The sequence below is a fragment of the Peromyscus californicus genome, unplaced genomic scaffold (genome assembly GCF_007827085.1).
Source record: "Peromyscus californicus insignis strain IS unplaced genomic scaffold, ASM782708v3 Scaffold_6__1_contigs__length_162567912, whole genome shotgun sequence".
Lineage (NCBI taxonomy): Eukaryota > Metazoa > Chordata > Mammalia > Rodentia > Cricetidae > Peromyscus > Peromyscus californicus.
In genome coordinates this window covers 53,861,853-53,883,299 of record NW_026294584.1, presented here as the reverse complement: position 1 = coordinate 53,883,299, position 21,447 = coordinate 53,861,853, and the positions used below count along the sequence as shown (strand labels likewise).

General features: G+C 40.9%; 1 protein-coding gene across 1 annotated transcript in view; it reads right to left on the bottom strand.

Annotated features, from left to right (window-relative positions):
• Mgam (maltase-glucoamylase) overlaps positions 1-21,447 on the bottom strand; it is a 253,858-nt gene that overhangs the window by 136,501 nt on the left and 95,910 nt on the right. Inside the window, exons 70-89 of the mRNA XM_052721491.1 lie at positions 20,248-20,397; positions 19,731-19,931; positions 17,627-17,781; positions 16,101-16,269; positions 15,759-15,855; positions 15,305-15,417; positions 14,039-14,164; positions 12,523-12,651; positions 12,186-12,296; positions 11,930-11,992; positions 8,156-8,290; positions 7,337-7,424; positions 6,326-6,464; positions 5,448-5,581; positions 5,286-5,320; positions 5,077-5,193; positions 4,536-4,684; positions 3,845-3,929; positions 2,941-2,997; positions 356-480 (exon numbers count right to left, since the gene is read on the bottom strand). Coding sequence (XP_052577451.1) covers positions 356-480; positions 2,941-2,997; positions 3,845-3,929; positions 4,536-4,684; positions 5,077-5,193; positions 5,286-5,320; positions 5,448-5,581; positions 6,326-6,464; positions 7,337-7,424; positions 8,156-8,290; positions 11,930-11,992; positions 12,186-12,296; positions 12,523-12,651; positions 14,039-14,164; positions 15,305-15,417; positions 15,759-15,855; positions 16,101-16,269; positions 17,627-17,781; positions 19,731-19,931; positions 20,248-20,397 — 2,378 coding nt within the window. The remainder of the gene's footprint in view (positions 1-355; positions 481-2,940; positions 2,998-3,844; positions 3,930-4,535; positions 4,685-5,076; positions 5,194-5,285; positions 5,321-5,447; positions 5,582-6,325; positions 6,465-7,336; positions 7,425-8,155; positions 8,291-11,929; positions 11,993-12,185; positions 12,297-12,522; positions 12,652-14,038; positions 14,165-15,304; positions 15,418-15,758; positions 15,856-16,100; positions 16,270-17,626; positions 17,782-19,730; positions 19,932-20,247; positions 20,398-21,447) is intronic.

The following is a 21,447-nucleotide window of genomic DNA, read 5'->3' as shown; positions in this document are numbered from 1 at the left end:
AGAGACTGCAGGAAATCTAAGAACATAGTTGGTGACACCCCCTGCCCCACAAAAACAAACCACACATAGACACACACACACACACAATTCTCCCTCCTTACTGTCCCTATTGGATTAGCATCTTGGGTTTAACAGAAGCCTGCTGGAGGAAGTGGACGAAATATGAGAGAGAGAGAGAGAGAGAGAGAGAGAGAGAGAGAGAGAGAGAGAGAGAGAGAGAGAGAGAGAGAGAAAATTAAGCTCAGTAAAATAGCTTTTGGCCTTAAGGCTGACACTGGAGAGATCGGGGATTCTCATGACAAAAGAATGAGGAGCTCAGAGGTGTGCAAAGTAGAACCATACGTTCCCTATTCACCTTAAGTGAGTGTTCAGGGCGGGTTGTTGCCATGGCAGGATGTAGCCCCCACGGACATGAAGATTGATGTGCTCAAGAGGGGCTGGTAAGGTCTTCCACTCTCCTGTTGAATTGATGTCTGCACCCTGGTGTCCAAAGGAGGAGAAAAGATGAGGGAATGCACACATTCCTCCCTGAGCAATACAGCCCACACACCTCCCTCAACTTGCTTCTAGGTCATCACCATTCATCACAAACCTGCTTTCATACCTCGTTCATTTCCCTGCTGCTGTATGGAGTCTGCTTCTGCTTCTCTAAGTCTCCATGAGAGTCCCTGGCCTTTGCAGGATCTCATATAAATCCCAAACACTCTCACCCTACAATCAGGTACTAAGGCGCAGAGTTCTTCGAGATAACACTGGACAAAATCTGCATTTATTTCTTGTTGACTACGGAGGTGCTGTCCTCTTTCCCATCCTGCCAAGTTCCCAACCCCTTTGAAATATGCTCCATTGCAAAGATCAGCATGAGCAGACTTATTTACATACCACTATCCTGAACAGAATATTCCTGTCTTACATTTAACACCTTTGCCAGGCCTCTTGTGAAAGATGCTCATTCATCTGAGTCGTAACCTAAAATCCTTTCACACTTTCTCAGCCACAGCAGGGTCTCATGATGCAGGCACTTCTTTGCACTTTTTCTTTTATTGAAAATAAATTTTTTTCATACAATATATTCTGATTATGATTTCTCCTCTCTCTACTCCTCCCAGTTTCTACCCACTCCCCTCCTACCCAAATCTACCCCGTTTCTGTCTATCCATAGGAAAAAAGTCATCTAAGAGATAATAATATAAATAATAAGATAAAGCAAAAACAGCCACTGTATATACTCTAAAGCTGTATTGTAATACACATATACATACACACATACAGTAAAAATGAAAAATTAAAATTAAAAAAACCTGATAGGACATTTTGAGACAAGGAACCCCTAAAGATGCTGCTGAGTTTGTTTTCTGTGGGCCATCTACTGCAGGGCATGTAACCTACTCTTAAGAGCAATTTGTTTTTCTAGTGGGTCTCCCTTGAAGAAAACTCATTTTTCCTTTGAAAATTGTTGTCAGTTGAAGATAACTTCTGAATAGGGGCATGTGTCCACTGCTTCTTTCAGCTCTAATGTATGTCGGTCAATGCAGGAACTATTAACAATGAGGTTAGAAAGTTCATTTTTTTGTGATGCTATCCTATAGTGTGTGTGTGCGTGTGTGTATCTGTGTATCTATGTGTGAGTATGTGTGTGTTGTATGTATGTGTTCATATGTGTGCACATGTATACATGACTGTATATCAGTGGTTCCTAACCTTGGTACTGCTGCAACCCTTTGATACAGTTCCTCATGTTGTGGTGAACCCCAAACATAAAATTATTTTGTCACTACTTCATTACTGTAATTTTGCCACTTGTGAACTGTAATATAAATATCTGATACACAACTCCTGTGAAAGGGTCGTTTGGCCCCAAAGGGATCACGATCCACAGGTTGAGAATCACTGCTGTATACTAATGTGTACATGTGTGTGGCTGTGTGTTTCAGTGCATGTGTCTCTGTGTGTGTTTGTATGTATATATGTGTTCATATGTGTACATGGCTGTGTGTGTGTGTGAATGCACAGGCATACAGGCATACACACACACGCACACACGCACACATACACACACACACACACACACACACACACACACACACACACACACGGACACACGCACACACACACACAGAGGCCAGATTGCTCTCATCATCCTTCTCTCCACCTTGTTTATTTGTTTGTTTGTTTGTTTGTTTGTTTGTTTGTTTGTTTGTTTGAGACAAGGTCCCTCACTGAATCTGGAGTTGCTGATTGGCTAAACTGGATGAATCCTTTTTCTCTACCTCTCCAGCACTAGGTTCACAATGTATTTGATTGGTGTACTAACTTACGGCTTTCTATTGCTATGTGGCTATAAAAAGTTCATGTATCTGCTTCCACAGTGCAGCATGTCATTTGGAACAACTTGAATCCCTGATCCCAGGCAATAGTCACTCATGAGTGGCCCTGAATAACTGACTTCACATTCTTTTTGGAGTAAGATCTGTACTTTTCATCGACAGCACTGGCTCTCACTTGTCTTAGCTAATCACATGGAACAATTCTTTAGCATCTGTGCAAAAAGAGCAGCCACTTAGAAATACAGAGGAGAAAGGGTCTCTGTGAGGGCACACTCACATAAACAGAAATGAGATTGAACATTACTCTCTTAAGTACTTTCTGGTATCAGAAAAAGAGTTCATTAATGTCTTCACCATATGGCTAGTGGTGACATAAGGAGAGCTATGCTCACAGCCCAATAGGCACCAGTCTGCAGGATTTCATGTCGCTTCCTAGCAGTTCTCTAGAAGAGTGGCTGTGGTTTGTCTGATCCTAACAGGAACTGAGAAGACAGCTAGACCAGAGCAGGTGGTTTCCATTGTCAGGATCTGGTCTGTTTTCTGCTGAGTCTAACACACTCAGAGACTTTGAACTCTAACACTGCCAGGTTGTATGAACATTTAGTGAACTTACCGTATAGTAATCATACCAGAGGGCTGTGGGGAAATATGCGCTGACGTTTCGAGCACCCTGAAATTAAACACAGATTGGGTGTGAGTACTGCATTCTAAGACAGAGTCAGCAACCTGCAATGTACCCTTGCATAAAAGAACAGAGCTCGAATTGGATACCTGTGCCTAGACTTCCTAAAGATCACCAACGCTGAGAAGCCCTGTTTTCTTTCCGAATTTCCAAGCATGGAAACTGCCTAACAAAAACCAGCACCTTCACTAAGGCCCTTTGGGGAACATGACTTCAAAGACAATGACAACCTCATGCTTGAAGCCTTACTCATACTTCCCTAAAGACACATACCCCAGGTTAGGTATAGAGCAGAAGAAAACATGTCTGCAGGTTCAAAAGTATTTGGAGGTGATCTAAATAGCTTCTCTGTTTAGTTAAATGCCCATCTAGGTACAGAAGAAATGATAAAATGTCTCTTGCTGCACGTGTAACCACTTATAGAAGGCAGCAAAGAGCTAGCTACCAGCAGGCACAAGTTGATGACGTATTGCTGCAAGCAGTTTTGAACGTATCAGTTAAAAATGACGGAGGCTATAAAGAATCTTTACACTACTTCCCACACCTGTACCTACCTACACATTTCATTTTAATCAGTGGAAAAACAATATGTTCAAATAAACAATGAAGCTATTTTCATTTTGACTATTCTCTAAACTGGAATTATTGGGCTAATGTAAAGAAGGATTTGAGGGCAGAAAACCCAAGATATAGAATCCTACACTGAAGGACCATAAGAGACGGATGTAAAATAAGAAACCCAGTCTCCAGATCTGTGTCACACCAGACTTCCTTCTCCAAATTCTCTCAATCTAGCCATTGGGATCCTCCAATTCTCAGAGGTCTCCATACTCACGGGCTCTAGCACAGGGCTGACCAGGAAGGCTGGACCCAGGAGGAACTGTTTGTCTATATTCCAGGTCTCACGGTCTGCCACAAACCTGAAAAGGGAATTGAAGGTGTCACAATCAGACCTGAAGAGGATATTTTCGCTTAATGCCCTGAAGAAATACTTGAGTTAAGACCCATATCAGAGATCCTATGTGTCCTCTGCCTCCAGCACTCTCTGCACAGAATAATGAAGATTAAATACCCCACATCATCCTATGTACCATGCCTCCAAAACTTCAGAAACTGTCAAGAAATGTACTTATGGAGAAACCATTTCTTTATCATCCCACATTTAAATGCAAACATGCTTTTTGCTCTTAAATCTTTACTGGAGTGCTCATCGAGGTGACCTGGAACAAATGATGGCCTAGAGTTACATAACAAAATAAAAATAAAGCAAGGTCATATGGAGAAAATAATGCTATGGAATGTTGACTCTTCTCTAATGTTTTTTTTATTCAATAGGTGGTCTTTCATACAAGACTTGCGTCAAGCAGAGCACAGAAGGAAGGACTGATAAAGTATGGTCCATACCAGGACATCCTTGGCAAAAAAAAGAGTCAAACATTCAGAGTGGAAAAATTCTTTCATCAGCTCCCTCCTTACAGGTTAAATGCATTCCCCATCATTCAACAGCATCCCAGCTCGACACTCACTCATGGAGAAGAGGCCGCACAACGGTGCTGCCCTCCGTGTGGGCCTTGTACATCAAGGTGTAGAGATATGGCAACAGGGTATATCTGGTCTCTAGCACACTTCTGGAAATATTCTCAAAGGTTTCATCCCAGGACACAGGGTCTTGTCTCTAAAGCAGGAGAAGAAAAGTGTTCAAAGTCCTCCAGAGACAATTAAGGAGTTCAAGAAGATCATTGAAGGCCTGTTTGAACTATATCACAACCTAACATACCATAAAGTTTAGAAAATAATGACTAGGAATCCTAGAATACTCTTAATGAACTGGTAAAGATCACCAAAATTTTACCAGAAAAAAATTGACAGGACATTCTTCATGAGGTATAGTATAAAATAGTCCCTAAAGCAAAACGTCATCAAAGTATTACTGAAACTGAAGACAGTTTACAGGAAAAGGATTAATGATTTGATGGCATTCCAGGGAAAACAGGCAGCAGGATTGAACTCAGAAACTGAGGTAGCATTTCCAGTTACATAATATATGTGAGGAAGCTGACATCCTACCCTCGTCCCAATGGTGTTGTGGTTCCTGGAGAAGGGGTAAAATGCACCCAGCTGCATCCAGCGCACACACATCTCATACTCAGCATCTTGAAAGAACCCACAGATGTCTGACCCAGTCTGAAACAACAACAAACAAAGTGAGCTCTGGGAGCTTTTGAGAGATGAGGCCACCTTCCTCGGGAGGGGGAGGAGCATGCAAGGACACTTACATAGGAGATGCCAAAGAGACTGAACTCCATCATGCCTGCAAGGAGAGATGCAGCAGGGTCAGGACAGGCACTCATTCTCTGCCTGCCCCTCCCCCTTCACCAAGGACCCTACTCCCCACTCCACCCACAGCCAGCAGAGGCCCCTGGGCACAACCCACACACCAATGATGGATTTCCCCAGCTGGTCCCAGGCAGCTGTGTTGTCTCCCAGCCAGTGTCCTGCCCAGCGTCCAGAAGAGGGGAATGTGGAGCGGGTGATGACGACCCCTCTCTCTCCTGTCACCTCCTGCACAGCTCTGGTGGAGAAACAAGGAGGAAAATTAAAGGCAGGAAAGGGGAAGGAAATCAACAGAAGGTCCTCCCCAGAGCCCTTGCTCTTAGGACATCATGACAAAAATATATCTTGTGTGACTAGAAGGAATATAAAAATGACCCTTTACAGGAGGTCTCGTTGGTTAATGAGGATATTAACAGTGGTCAGGCCTTTGCACAGTTGTTTTCAAAGTATCTCACCATGTGACAATTCATTGGTTTCTCCCCAAATAGAAAGCAGTCACAGGATGAGGCTATTTATTTGCCCATACTTGATATTCTGTATGAGGGAATTATTTTTCTGTTGGCTCCCTTGTGAGTATGCCTAGCTACTTCAACAAAAGACCAATTGACTATCCAACATGAGTAGCCAAAGAAAAACCAACACCTAAAGAGACAACGCACTTTCAACACAAAGAGGCAAGCTTTCTAGCCCTCAGTTACCTTGTCCTCTTGCCACCAATGATACCACAGTACTGCCTACACTGCACGATGACTTTCAGGGTGCCTGTGGGTACAGTCAAGAGAACTATTGATTGCCTCACACAGCTGGCTCCATGGTTAAGGAGAGGTTGCTTACCAAATAAGAATTGTCACACAGTTTTTACAATTATATTATACGGACCCCTGGGGATGGGAAAATGAATGGAAAAGTAGAGGAGCTACAACACCCATCACAGAGGTAGAGGAAGTAGAAGGAGAGGAAGTAGAAGGAGAGGGTCACTCACTCGTAGGTGGGTCTGGTCTGGGACCACCCGTAAAGGCTGTGCACATCATAGTGCCGTAACCGGGAGCCACCCGGAAGCATCTGCTCACTCTCCATGCACAGGGTCTTGCTGCTCAGACCCCTGTCCCTGGCTTCCAGATCTGAGGGAAGGGTTAAGACGGTGAAAAACAGTTCTGATTTTTCTCATTCCTGACCTCCTATTAATGGATTTAACTCCACGACTTAAGACTAATCTGATATCTCTCCCCTGCTTAGCGTCAACTCAGTACAGTGCTCTGAGCTGAGATGTAAGGAGCCTGCGTATGATTTCCATTGCTGGTTCACTTAATAAGATAAAGGAGGCAACAGAACACTGGGTTTTCATTCACTGACAGCAAAGGCATAAACACAAATAGAACCTTAAAGTCAACTGGCTCCATGATAATGGGAAGCAACTTTTTCCAATCATTGATTACAAAGATAATGCAGGTGGATGCATTCTCATAAAACTGGATAGCTAAGACATTTTACAGTGAGAAGGCTTCAGAGACATTAATACTGTTGAGAATCATCTAGACAAATTTGAGAAATTTGCCTAATGTCTCCTCAATCCTACACACACAGAATTGGGTAAACGGCTTTCCTGTTCTTTATCTTCAGCCCCATTAAACCACAGAAACTATGAGAACCTACCATTGATAAACAGGTAACCCCTGATGACTGGATAGAGAGGGTTAATTATTTATACTATAGGAGCACAGTAGAAATTTCCTTACGTAGAAATGAATCTGCATGTACACGTTTTGACTGGCTCAGCACACATTTCCTAAAATGTGCTAGCTAGAGAGGGGAAGGTTGATTGGGGAGATGTTAATCCTCTGCATTCCCAGCCTGCCTGCCTCTGAATAAAGTACAATGGATTTCAGTTCCTGCCTCTCCTCAATGGCATTTTGGTGATAGGCAACATTTACTCCAGCATTCAGTTCTGCTTCCAGATAGTGCTGCACAGGAGGAGCAGGCCCAAATTCCTTACGTGGCATGTAGGGTGGACGGTTCAGAGTAGCATCACTGCAGCCCGAAGGAGCTGCTCCATTCACAAAGCTGGAAGGTTCATTCATATCCTACAAATGTCAGAAACATTATTTCTATTTAAATGTAATCAGAGCCTGTAAATTCAGAGTTAAGAAAATAGCATGAATAAAAGCATTAAACATCCAGTTATCTCTGGACACCTGCACAGGGAAGATCTTCAACTGCTGGGGAATCAGGCTATAAAGAACAAATGATCTCTATAGGGAAAGTTCCCTTGGGGGGCCAAGTTCCAAGAGATTTCTGATAATGACATTTGAGATCTTAGAGAAGGAGCTTCAGGTAAAGACCAGATGTGGAGAGGATGAACGCTATTCCACACCTGGTAGAAGGAGTACATTGTGCATCTCTATAGCCTGGAACGGATATTATTCTATTAATATGTTAAGACACACACAGGTAGATGGGCTGCAGAGATCTCTCAGTTCTTAAGAGCACTTGTTGCTATTGCTGGGCTCCCAGCATCCACATGGTGGCTCACAACCATCTGTAACTCCAGCTCCAGATCTGACACCTTCTTCTGACCTACATGAGCACTAGGCACACACATCATGTACATACATACATTACATATAGACAAAATAGTGCATACATATAGACAAAACATTCATACAAATGAAATAAATGGTAAATATTTTTAAAAATTAAGGTACAGGAAGATGCACAAACATGCACACGCACGGGTGCCCACGCACATGTGCACACACATATACACACACCACTCCTTTCCTCTATCCAAGTAAACTGATGTGCACACACTTACAATCCACAGGCCATCAAACTTCAAGCTCTTCTCTGGTTCCAATGTGTTCGTGTAGAGTTCTTGAATCTCCTTTTTCCACCATGTGGCAGTTGAATCACGGAAAAAGTCTGGGAAGGCCACATAAGCTCGGTATTGCTGTTAAATAATGATTATTTGTTATTTGTCATAAATGATTATATTAAGCAGCAGACATGCATCTAATATGAACACGGTTCATGCAAAGTCTTATACTACATGGTGGTAGATGATGATAATATGAACCAAGTATATAGCAGATATTTGGATAAGCATTATCTTAGAAAACTGTAAAACACAGATAAAAAAAAAGCCCAGAATAACACCTACTGTAATTCTGAAAAACATTCAATGAATTTCTCTTCCTTCTCCACAGGAGTGGGAGTGATCTAATACTGCACTCACTAACTCATGCAATGGATTTCCGTCAAATTGTGTCATCATATCTTAAGGACTGATGAGGCAAGGTAGAAGTCATGTGAGCCTTAGCTGAAAGGTCAGACGTTAGGTGAAGGGTATCAGGTTGGATAAAAGCGTTCAGGGAACATTCACACTGGGAATGAGGTTGGATTTGATTGCATGTTTCTGATCTTGGACTAACTAGTATGGCTCTCTGTTTGCTGTGACTGTAAAATCAGAGGACACTTTCAGCCATGTGCAATATGAAGTGGGGGGACTTTGGGTGGGGGGAGCTTCCACTTTGATTTCACTTCCTTTTCCCCCAAATCATAAAAACATTGTCTACATCTTACTGGAAAAGTATGTCCAATGTATTGCTCCTTGACTACATGTTATACTTTTTAAGAGCAAAGTTTTTTTCTTGTATTTTCAAGTTGATCTTCATATTCTCTTCAGTGTTTAATAGAATTGGAGAAAATAATAGATCAATAATAATCCATACTCTCTGTCTACTTGTGAATTTCTGCCACTCAGCAAGAGCAAATATCCATAAAGTCTCTATACTTCTCCCTGTTATTTATTGTGGGACATTTCAGTCCTTGCTGAGTCTCAACAAAAAGCCTCTTTTAAGTTCTTCACAGAACTGAAAGTGTCAGGAAGTAAATAATGGGGTGGTAAGGAATAACAGCAAGACTTTCCTAGGGCACTATATTGCTTACACACACCAGAGAAGAGTCCATTATGTAAGAACTCACAGGACCAGAAACAGAACAAGAGAAGATGTTGAAGAATGGATCAGAAATGGATCAGCATGCATCACTGCTTCACGGGGAGCGGGGGTGCAACACATCATAATGGTGATACAGAGGCATTGTATCTACTAAAATTGGAAATAGAAATTATGACACTACTAACAAAGAGAACCCTCCACCAGAAACAGAGAGACTCAGCTCACACTAAGTCTGAAACATGGGATATGGGAAAGGGTAGATGGAGTATCAGATTATACAGACATTATCAGCTATGTGTGAGTCAGAATTGTATCCCCTGTAGGATGTAACTGTAAATCAAGTCAACCTTGTCTTAATGTGTAAGAGCACATTTGCACTTCATATTATAGACAGGAATCTGTGTGCACACAATTTAACTAGCTCAGCACACACCTCATATGCTGAACTAATTTGTTTGTTCTAGTGGACACCTCCAGACAAATGGAAGGCTTAGTGGCCTTGGGAGTACATGAGCCCTGACATATAGAGAGGGATCATAATGAGGGAAAATACAGAAGAACCTGGCCACCTGACCAGAGGCATAGAATTTGGAATGTCTGGCTGCCTTTGCTTCCATTCCCCAAAGATGTGCCTGTTGGAGATGAGAGGGGAAGACAGATTGTGTGGATGATAAGTTTCTGCATTCCTGATTGACTGCCTTTTGAATAAAGTGCAGCTGATAAGTGCAGAGTTCCTGATTCTGCTCATTGGCATTTGTGGTAACAGGCAACATTTACTCCAACATTCCAGTCCTACTTCTAGCCACTGCCCCGAAGGAGGAAAAGCCCAAATTCCTTAAGTGGCATGGAGGGAGGACAGTCCAGAGTAGCATCACTGTATCCAGAAGGAACTGTTCATTCATGCAATCATTAATATAGGGACTACAAGGCCCTTTTAAAAGGACTTGACATGTTCATGTGCCTACATGGGCTGCCTGGACCACCAAATGCAAGTTATCTTCTTTGACAACTGATGGAGAGATTAGGAAGCTACCTATTCTGCTTAAATCCTCACAAAATAATAAATGAGAGATTGGAGATGATGGATGGATGAATGGATGGATGGATGGATAGATAGATACATAGATAGATACATAGATACATAGATACATACATAGATACATAGATGATAGATAGATAGATATATAGATAGATAGATAGATAGATAGATAGATAGATACAATTACATAATAACAAGAGAAAACAACCTTGAACTGAGTTTGAATAATTTTGAACAGTGTTTGAAACCTGCTTAAGTTAGTTTCTACTTGTTCTGCTTTATGTAGTACCAGAAAATAAAGATACATGTTCTAATAGCCAAGCAGGATAGCCACAAGCATGGGTATTGCAGTTTGCTTGCAGAGGCCCAGTGATCAACACCAGGTATCTGGGCATCATTATCCTGTGTTTTATGATTCTTAGTGCTCTATGGCAGCTGTGCCAGAGCTTTCTCCTCTACCCTAGAACACTAGCTGGAATAAAACATTGTAAAGAAAGAGTTCTGCAAAGGGGCCCTTGTTAATGATCTTCTGAGTATCTAGTGCTTGATCTCATAATGGCTATGGTTTGTGACTATTTCAATTAGTACATTTACCTAACTGATCCTTGAATGTGATAATTTGTAAACACCATTTGTTACACCATTCTCTGACTACACAGAGAGCAGATTCTTCATCTAATCCACCAGAGTAGAGGCCTAAATAGCCTCCATCTCTCTCACTTCCCAACTCCTCTAGGAAAGATGCATAGGTTATACATAAATGGATGTAATCCCTGTCTACAAAGAGTCACTGCTTCTAGAGAGGAGAGAGGAGAAGCCAGGCCAATCAGTGGCTCTCCACAGAGCCCTTTCATACTCTTAGAATCCTACTCACAGACATTATAACCACAATTCACAACAGAGAAATGAGTTGTGTTCATATATTGGGTAAATAGAGTAAAATTCTCCTAAACCACAAAAGTTTACTGATGTTGTGAAAAATATATAGTTGAAGGAGCATGTAATATTGGAGACATTATAAGAAAAAAATCTATTCCCAGTAGAGAGCAAATGTATAATACAAGGCAGTAGCAACAAGGTAAAAGCAAAGATGGGAGACATGCGACAATGTAAGTCAGACAGGATTTATAACTATAATGGCAGAAAAGGCTGTCTGCAATCATAAGGAATGCAATAAAAAAAGTCAAACACCAAATAGAAAGGCTACACACCCTATCAAAAAGCAATATCCAAAGAAATAACAGGTACCTTAATTCATCAAAAAAAATATTATTCTTAGAGGCATCATCTACTTGAACATCCGTGGGACCTTGGATTTAGACAGAATTGGGTTTCAAATCACAGTTGTGCCATGATAAGCATGGACATCTCACCTAACTTTTTTTGTTTTAAATCTCAATAACAACAATACTGATATCAAAGTAGAAAGTTAGATATGAATTGGAAACAAAATGTGTATATAAGATCATCAGGAGAAAAAAAAAACGACAGGAAGGACACAGGTTCTAAGTGTGTTTTCATGCCAAGTCCACTGCCAGGCACCGGTATTTCTTGTTTCCTGACTTAATTAACCTCCATGAGGGACATTTACCTCCACTTGACTGTCCCAGTCTAGAGAGGGGTCCACAACAATATCAGGGTAATCAGGCCAGACCTGTGAGCAGAAAAATGATCAAATAAGATTCTACAAATTGCTTAATTGTTATCAATAATCAATAAATATTGATTATAAAATGAATGGCAGAAATTCAGAGACAAAAAACAAAGAGTAAAAACCACACCCACAGACACACTAACACAGTGCCTGGCCCAGGGTAAGTCTTGCTGGATCAACACAAAGCTCATACCTTTCCCCAGACAATGTCTCCATTATTGGGATATCTGATGAAGACATCATTTTCCACACCCCGGGTGAAGGCAGGATAGGGCTGTGTCTCATTGCCAGAAATGGCTGGGTCCTGCGATCAGAGCACAAGGCAGGTGAAAGTTCAGACTGAGGATTACAAAGAAGGGAAAGTCCCCAGTTGAAATTTCACTGTAGCGTTTCCTGACTTGCAGAAATACACTTATACTAATTACACCTTTATTTCTCTCCTGAAACAGGAGAGGACAGGCAGTCTAAGGTGATCCCCATCAAGCCCATCCATTGTCTCAAGCACAGCCTACACATTCACACAAACTAACCAGAATGAGGATGACCCGCATCCCATTGCCCTTCATGCGATTGATCAGGTCTGGAAACCCAGAGAACTTGGGGCTGAGGGTGAAGTCCAGCTGCCTCTCCATGTAGTCGATGTCTGAGTACTGCACGTCCTGTGGATGGTATAAGAAAGTGTGGCTGCTGGTTGGAAAGTTCAGACTCTAGCAGTTACCACAGCTTGCTTCTAGCAATTTCAACTGCTAGATATGCCATATTATAGCTTTCAATCCTTGGGTATTCACTGATTTTTAAATATTTGACTCAAAAACAGAAAAAAAATCATTTCAACATCAACAAAAAAATGTACGATGAATATCGCAACCTATCTGTACAAGCTATTATAAAACATAACTAAAAACAGCTGAAGTTGGGCAGTGGTGGTACACACCTTTAATACCAACACAAGGGAGGCAGAGCCAGGTGGAGCTCTGTGAGTTCAAGGCCAGCCTGCTCTACAGAGTGAGATCCAGGACAGGCACTAAAACTACACAGAAAAAAAAAATTAAAACCTAAAAACACTGTGTAAAAATATAAATAAAATTACAATAGGAAAAAGTGCTTTGACTTTCTCTATGAGTGTGTCCGGAGATCAGTGATGTGTGTTCATTGAAAATAATGTCAAATATTCACTCTGTGTATAATACAATCATAGGTCCACTATAAAAGAATCAAAACAAAAACTGTCCTCACTGTAGAGGACCCAGTGTTGGAGATGATCAAATGCAGAGCTCTCAATGAGATGTTCTATTACAACAGTGGTTCTCAACCTTCCTGATGCTGAGAAACTTTAATACAGTTCGTTCCTCATGATGTGGTAAGCCCCGTTCATAAAATTATTTTTGTTGCTGCTTCGTAACTGTAATTTTGTTACTCTCATGATTTATAATGTAAATATCCATGATTTCCAATGGTCTTAGATGTGAATAGGCTGTCTGACTCCCCCCCAAAAGGTCACAACTCACAAGTTGAGAACTGCTTTGTTACAGAAAGCACATTGCACTAATGCAACCTAGAAAAATATGTACAAAACAGACACAAAGGGTGACAAAATAATTTATGGTTATTGGACCTCTGGCTTTGAAGTGAATGTGGCTGATCCTATATGTGATTTCACTACAAACTCAATACAGGATTCCAGGATGGAGAGCATTGTGTTGTGTTGAGCCCAAGAAAGCAATTCACACAGAGGACTGGTTCAGTGAAATAGGTTTAAGTTTCCTTAATTAAACAAAACTGGTATTGGAGTGGGGTTTAATTGTCATGTCACTAAGGACAGTATAATCAAGTATATTGAAGTCAGTCAAAAAGCAGAGGAAAGCCTGGTATAGGAGACCTTAGCTCCTCTTCGTTTTCTAAGGCACCACTGTTATGAGGGCAATGGTCTCCCCTGAATCACTGTGGATGCTCTAGGCTCAGTGTGACATGACATGAGAAAATACAGTGTGTCATTTTAAAAACACACTTAAATCTGACAAACAAATCCCCAACAGACATACGTACATAGGGGATCTGCTTAGCCACCATATCATCATACAAGCTGGAGATCTCAGCATCATTCTCATATCCATAGCGACACAGCTGGAATCCCAGGGACCAGTAAGGTACCATCACAGGCCGACCTATCAACTAGAAAATAGAAAGTGTTAGAATGTTAGAGGAGAAGTTGGATGGAAACTGGATATGAAGTCAGAATATTTTACCCAATTTAACACCAAATTCAAACCCAGAGAGTAAGTGGAGGGGTGTGTGGAGCTCCTGGGACACACTACAGAAAACCTACAGCTTCTCAGAGCACATTTTTCAGGATTACTGAAAAACCTGCTTTTATTCAGATTCCTAGATATATAATTTAGATACTAAAAACACACAACAAAAGGGGAAACAGCTAACTTCTAATACAGTCTCTAGGTCTTGCTGATTGTGTGACCTTGGGCAGTTATGTGACATGTCTGTGTTGTTTCTTTACCTGTCAATCAAAGCTAAGTGTAGGAGCTATCTCATGTTGGTTTCACTGAGTAACTTAGTAGGTGTAACACCCTCTACATGCACTAAGTAATATACAGGCTAGATATTTCATACAAGTTTGCTGATGTTGTCACCAACAATGTTGTTATTCCCCATGATTATGACTGTCACCACCACCAATACAGTCATTGTCTCTGTCACCATTCTGTAACCGATGTGACAATGTGATGATGTAACATTTTCCATCATGATAACTCTCATTGCCACCACATACATAAGCATCATTACCAACAACGCTAATACCAAAACATCACCATACCCACAACCACCATCACTAACATGAACCTCACTTTCTCAGCTCCCAGCATCAATTCTTCTACAATCACTTTCATGATCACCTCATGTCCTATCATCCTCTCTACCATTATCACCATAACAGTCAACATCCTCACAATAACTTTCATCAATAGTACTGCCACTACATTCAATATCACCATCCCTCACCACACCATCAAAATCACTACTACCGTTGCTCCACCACCACACTAGCCCACCACTAGTTACCAAAAATAATCTGATACACTGCAATAGTTGAAGAAAACATAATTTTAATAGTTACGGGAACATATCCACTCTCCCATATTCCATATTATAACTCTTCCAGAGAAAGACTATCAAATTCAGGTACCATATGACAGTTATATTATATGCTAATCCTGTATATTAGGGTTGGAACACGTTATGAGTGTATGTACACACACATATACAACACACATATTTCAAAAATGCTTTCCTTCCTACCTCTGTGTATTGCTGAGTGACAAGCTCTGGAGTTGGGCCCAAGAACACATAGAAGTCCAGAATGCCCCCTGTGGTCCTGTATGTTAGGGCAGGCAGGGGCTGGAATGTCACATCTGAAAACACAAGAAAATGTCAACATGATGAAATCCTTCCTGTTGAGAATTTTAACCCTGGAATCCCCACCTTCTCTCTATTCAACTGTAACATACTGACAACTGATATTCAGAAGTAGGTACGTATAGAATTGAAGAAGTCAAAAAAAGATCTCAACTAACTGCATTGCTAATAAAATTTGGGTAGATTATAGTAATTAAAATATACATAAAGGGTCAATGAATGGGAAAATCATTCCATAAAGACTATAATTTTGTCTATGGTGACAGCTAAGTCAAATATATTCTAAGGCAATTTCAGAATCATTGGCATACAATAAGAGGACAGAGGTTCGTCCTACCCATGGCATTGCTGTTCATCAGAAGGACTCCATGGGCATTGCCATCCTCCTCTAGACCCATGTAGTAAGGGTGGACACCATAGGAATTCTTCTTGTACTGAGAGGCAAAGGGAAAAGGAGGTTAGGAGACTGTGTGCATGGGAAAGAAACTCAAGAGAAATTTGATTGCTACGTTGAGTCAATCTTCTTCTAGTAAGAACAGCAGAGGAAAGGGGAACTTAAAAAGATCTCCATTAGCCTAGCAGTAGAAGTTGACAATCATGTAGAGTCCTGAAAAAACATCACAAAGCACACAGTGTGGATAGAGGAGACAGAACACGGACACCAATGCCCTGTCCTTACCCCCGGGGGCTCATCCCTGGAAAACATGCCCCATGTGTGCCAGTTCAAGTCTATCTTGAAGGTTGTGTGCTCAGTTTCCCCAAAGCCATAGATGTATGTGGAGGGCAGGCGGGTGGAGATGCGGATGAACATGTCATTGAAGGTGAAGCCGAGGAGCTGAGAGTCCCAGCTGCAGAAGGAAAAGGAACATTTGCAAAAGGAAATCAGCTCCCTGGTAGTTTCCAGCAGCTGTCTCTGTGAGGACAACAGAGCCCTCCATTTTCACAAACAATCAGAAACAGGGTCTCTCCCAAGCAAAACAAGCAAGGATACTGGCTAAAATAAATAGTCACCATTGCTATTGGCCCAAGTCACCATTAAATCCCCTACATTGTATCACTGCTTCCCTTTATTGTTGTCCACATCCATGTCCAATTATTTTTATCACCTTACCACTCCAAACTCACTGTGTCTTCTGCTCTTGACCCCTGATGCTCCACTTCCTACAGCTATCCAGGGCTGCTTTATGAGCACCTCATACCACCTCACACTCCTGCTCACATGCCTGCTCATCTCTCCCGAGAGCCTCCCTTGGAACCTCCAGGGCTGTTCTTGTTCTAAGTCCTACCTAACATCCCTCCTATGTCTCCCACATTCATACTCTTAGTCACCTCAAGGGAATCTCTCTATTGTAACTGATAAATTTCCTCTAGCTCATGACATATATCATTCTATCACAAGTGTTCCTTTACCCAGAACTCCCTTCAGGACCTCTCCTAAAATTGGTTCTATTTACCATCACCTCACCCTCAGAGACACAATCTCAGATCATGGTATCTACGTCTGCAAATAATCTCATTTCCCTGATTTTTCCAGCATAGCAGTTGTTGTTTTATCAAATTCTTCTTCATAGTATAATTTAACTTCCTTTAATGGAAAAAATAGCACACCTGTCTATGACCACTGTACAAGAAGATCACCTAATATCCGGAAGAAACTCAGTAAATAATCATTCAATAATTCCCACACACCTGTAACTGCCTTATTGATCACTAGTACTAAAGATTTCCTCTAAGAACAAAAATCACTTCCTCATGTACAGTGGTTAGATGAGATATCCCCCATAGTCTTAGGTATTTAAATAATTTTCCCCTTTTGGGCACTATTTGGTAATATTGGGAGGTGTGGCCTTGGTGGAGGAAGTATGTCATCTGGGACAGACTTTGGAGTTGAAAGGCTCACACACAGTTTGCTTTCTGTTTCCTGTTTGAAGTTCAAGATGTGAGCTCTCAGCTGTTCCTGCTGCCCTGTCTGTTGCCTGCTTCCACTTCACCATCATGGACTCCAACACTCTGAAGCAATGAACACAAACTCGTCTATAAGTTGTCTTGGTTGGGGCTTTTTATCACAGCCATAAAAGGTAACTAATTCATCATGGATCTGAACAGGGGCAGTCTGATGCTTTGAGCCACGTCTTCAAGGACATTGAACCTGGTGAGGAATGTTTAGGAAAGCAGGAACTCTAAGTCAGACCAGGACCCACTTACATTACAGTGCCTGTACTCTTCCTGCGAATTTCAATCCCAAATGGATTTTCCTTGATGAGGACATCATAGAGACGGCCTTCAGGGGTGCTGGATGGAGCAGTGGGGATGTTCAGAGGTACTGGGACTTCATACCGACTGTGGTTGGGATCATAGATCTAGGCCGGAGAAAATCATTTAATGTAACGACAAAAATATGGCATGTATTTTATGATGCTTTGCCAGCATGCTGACAGTGACCATAAATAACAATATTGCAAAAGTAACAATATAATTGCATAACTATCAATTCAATATAACTAACAATATAATTCAAAATAACTCGAGATGATGTTCAATTACCACTTCACAAAATATTAGAGGATGGAAACATCAAATCCTAACTGTACTGAATTGATAATCTATAATATGTAAATATGTCAAAACATGACATTAATAGTGTAAATATTCACAGTTAGCTGTCATTTCAAGGAGTGCTTTAGAATAAAATTGTACTCTAGACACAAATACCTCAGCATACTCTTAGCATATTTTACATAGTCTACAGGCTGAAGGTTTTCTCTTCTTTTACCTCACAATACAGGACTTAACCAACACACCAGAGAACAAGGTTCTATTAAATAGTTTGATCTGGGTCATGTCTCAATATTACAGGCTCTAGAACATTTCTTCATCCATTTCAACACTGCTATTAACATGAAATGTTCATTCTGAAATTGGTATTTATAAACGTATGATACATTTATTTTGTGTGTGGATGTATAAGTGTAAGATCTGAAACCTTTGAAATTTGGTGGAAAAAAGCTAAGTTTCTCTAATTAAAAACATCCCTTCTGAAAAACTAAATAAAGCTGAATAATTCAGGATCCACAAACCACTGTTGATCCAATAGTAAATAGTAGGGATAGGAACTGAATAAGCCAAGGTTAATGTCATGAAACACTTAAGAATTCATGGTAAACCAGAAAGAAGAATTCAGCGCTCCTGGAGGATGTGAGCTAACACAAATTCTGCAGAAGGGCTTTGCTCTTACAGGGAAGGAACAGTGAGATGGTTTCATGGAAGAAATATAGGCTGAATCTTAAAAGTTAAACAGCAATAAACCAACACAAAACTGAGAGCAGGTGATTTAGGTAAAGAAACAACAAACAAAAGAACCAGAGTGTTAAAGTGGGATCAGAAAGACATGAGTATGATGGAGAGAACTACTGCATAGCTAATGGTTAGTGAATGTGAGTTGAGGCTACACACCCAATCAACTCCATTCTGGTGAGGACACACACACAAAACAACACATTAGAAGATGGAGAACTCAAGTCCAGAATGAGCCCAGATTCTAAGGGCAGTCTACGCAAAGCCACTCTGCCTTGATCACTGCCTTGTACTATTCCAATAGCATTTGAGTACTCACTATATATCAGCCTATGTGTGGGATTCCAATACCGCCACCATGGAAGATAAAACCCTGTTTTATAGCAGCTCACATTCTAATAATGAAACAAACAAGAGGATAGCTAGTCCATCCCTAGTCCCTTTGATTAATTAAACCAAGGAAGGAAAAGAAACTGCTTTCATGAGTATTTCAAAGTTGTCTCCTATTATTTTATTCAAAATCATACTCCTCCTCTTATATTGTCAATCACAAATCTACTCCATTTCCTAATCTTCATTATCATTACCAACCATACACACACATTTGCATGTTATGAACATGGCAGTCATTCCTTAGGTATATCCCCCTTTTAGTTGATTTGACTGACCAAGATGGTCTCAAGGTCTCAATCACATCCCCTGTTACCCATCTTCCTTCTTATCCCTACACCAAACTCATCTATAACTGTCCAACCTTCCTAGTAGTCTCCTCTGCTCCCTCTCCATGTTTCATTCTCCCAAACATTTTCTTTAGACACAGTGATTCTCTCAAATTCGAAATTAGGAGAGATTCCACTGTTCTACCAGTCATCTAATTGCTGTCTTCATTAGAATATTGTTCTCGACTACTTACTAAAAACACAAAACTTTTTTTATAATGTTGTAACACAAGGTTTCACAGAGTAATGGAACTGAAAAGGCCCTGTCTACACCTGATGGCACACACTGTGTTTACCTTGAACTGCAGCATTTCATTCTTGTGGTAGATGACTCGGAGCTGCAGTTGATTCACGGGTGTAGAGGGAAAGGCATTGCTATAAGCAGAAGCCTTCAAGGAGATGTCAGCTGTGGCCTCATTTGGGTGATTCTGAACATTGCTGACTGAGTACAGCTCATTGGCAATGTAGCAATAAGGGACCCCAGAAAAGCTGGATTCCTGAAAAAAATTTCAATATCCTAGATCAGCAGAGATCTGGAGTTATCAAATAGATAAGTCAATTTATATGGGGAAAGCCATCACTTCAGTCACTCATGCCTATAAGAAAGTAAGCATGGGCTTAAGTTCCAGGACTCCAAACAGCACAGTAAACATCACATTCTTGAACTTCACACTTCTTAATCCAAATCAGACTCATCTGGAGCCTTTTCTTTCTATGGATTTTAATAAATCCAAGGTTACAGGGCCATGCTAAAAACATTGTAGGTTGTATTTCAAGGGTTCCAGTTTCCAGGAACATCCTCAGCATGCTCACCTCCCAGATGCAGCCACGGGCAGTGCATTTGGCCTCAGTTGCACCATCCTCATCTGGGTAGCAGTCTATCTTCTCCAGATCCCTCACATTGTCCCACTCGACTGTGTATGCTTCTCCCAGCATGAGACGGATATCTGTGATGGTGGCCACCTGAAGGAATGCAAGTTCATCCTCAGGACTAAGGATCTGAAACTTTCATTTTTGGAAATTAAGTGTAACTAGCATTTTTAGTCTATTCTTTTGCCCCTCTTTTAATGATATAAAGAGCACACTACAGTTTCCAAGGGCATAACTGTATACATGGAGTAAGAGATAGTGGCAAAAAGAAAATATCAGTACTCTCTCAAAACCTTACCTATTACATTGTAGAAAAAGATTGAAAACAACTGCTATAATCACATTTTTTTCATTCCTTCCCTGGACCACTTGACCCCTATTCATTTTCTCAGAAAGGTTTCTCCTCCTGTTAGCAAATTAAGCTATTTTTCTCATTCATAACCTCCCCATATCATGACCCCTTTGGTGTGGAATGCCTAGAGAATAGAACAATAGGAGTATTGTGGTACCAGCTTTCTCTAGAATCTTATACAAATTACTTCATTTATTTTTATTTGGGGGGGAGGATAGGATTTCTCTATGTAGCCCTGTCTGTCTTAGAACTCTCTCTGTAGATCAAGCCGGCCTCAAACTCACAGAGATCTGCCTCCCTCTGCTTCCCAAGAGCTACAGTCAAAGATATGTGCCACCACCACCTAGCCTACCTCAATTTTTTTTATCTCAGGTTTATCTACTAAGGGTATGACTGAGGAGTAGGAAATATCATTATATAAACTTCCATTTCAAATGTCCTATGCCAGGTATGGAGTTACAGATTGATAATGTCAGACTTCTGAGCCCTTTGGCTGCCCTGTTCTGTTAGCTCAGCTTGAAGAGTATCACTAAGACAAATAAATGCTTTCTAGGAAAACAAGGCCCTTTCTGAACACATTGCCAGCTGTCTTCTTTGTATGAAATGTGCTCTTCTTTTTTGGTATTTCAGGTTCAAATAATACATTCTACCAATTAATATCTGAAATTTTCATGACTGTAGCATATTCATGGCCCAAAAAGTAAATTTGAGTTCACTTGCTGGGCCAGGGTTTCTTTCTTGCTTGAAGGACCTGGCCCTTCAGCTTTATCTCTGCCTTCCTCTTTTTCCAA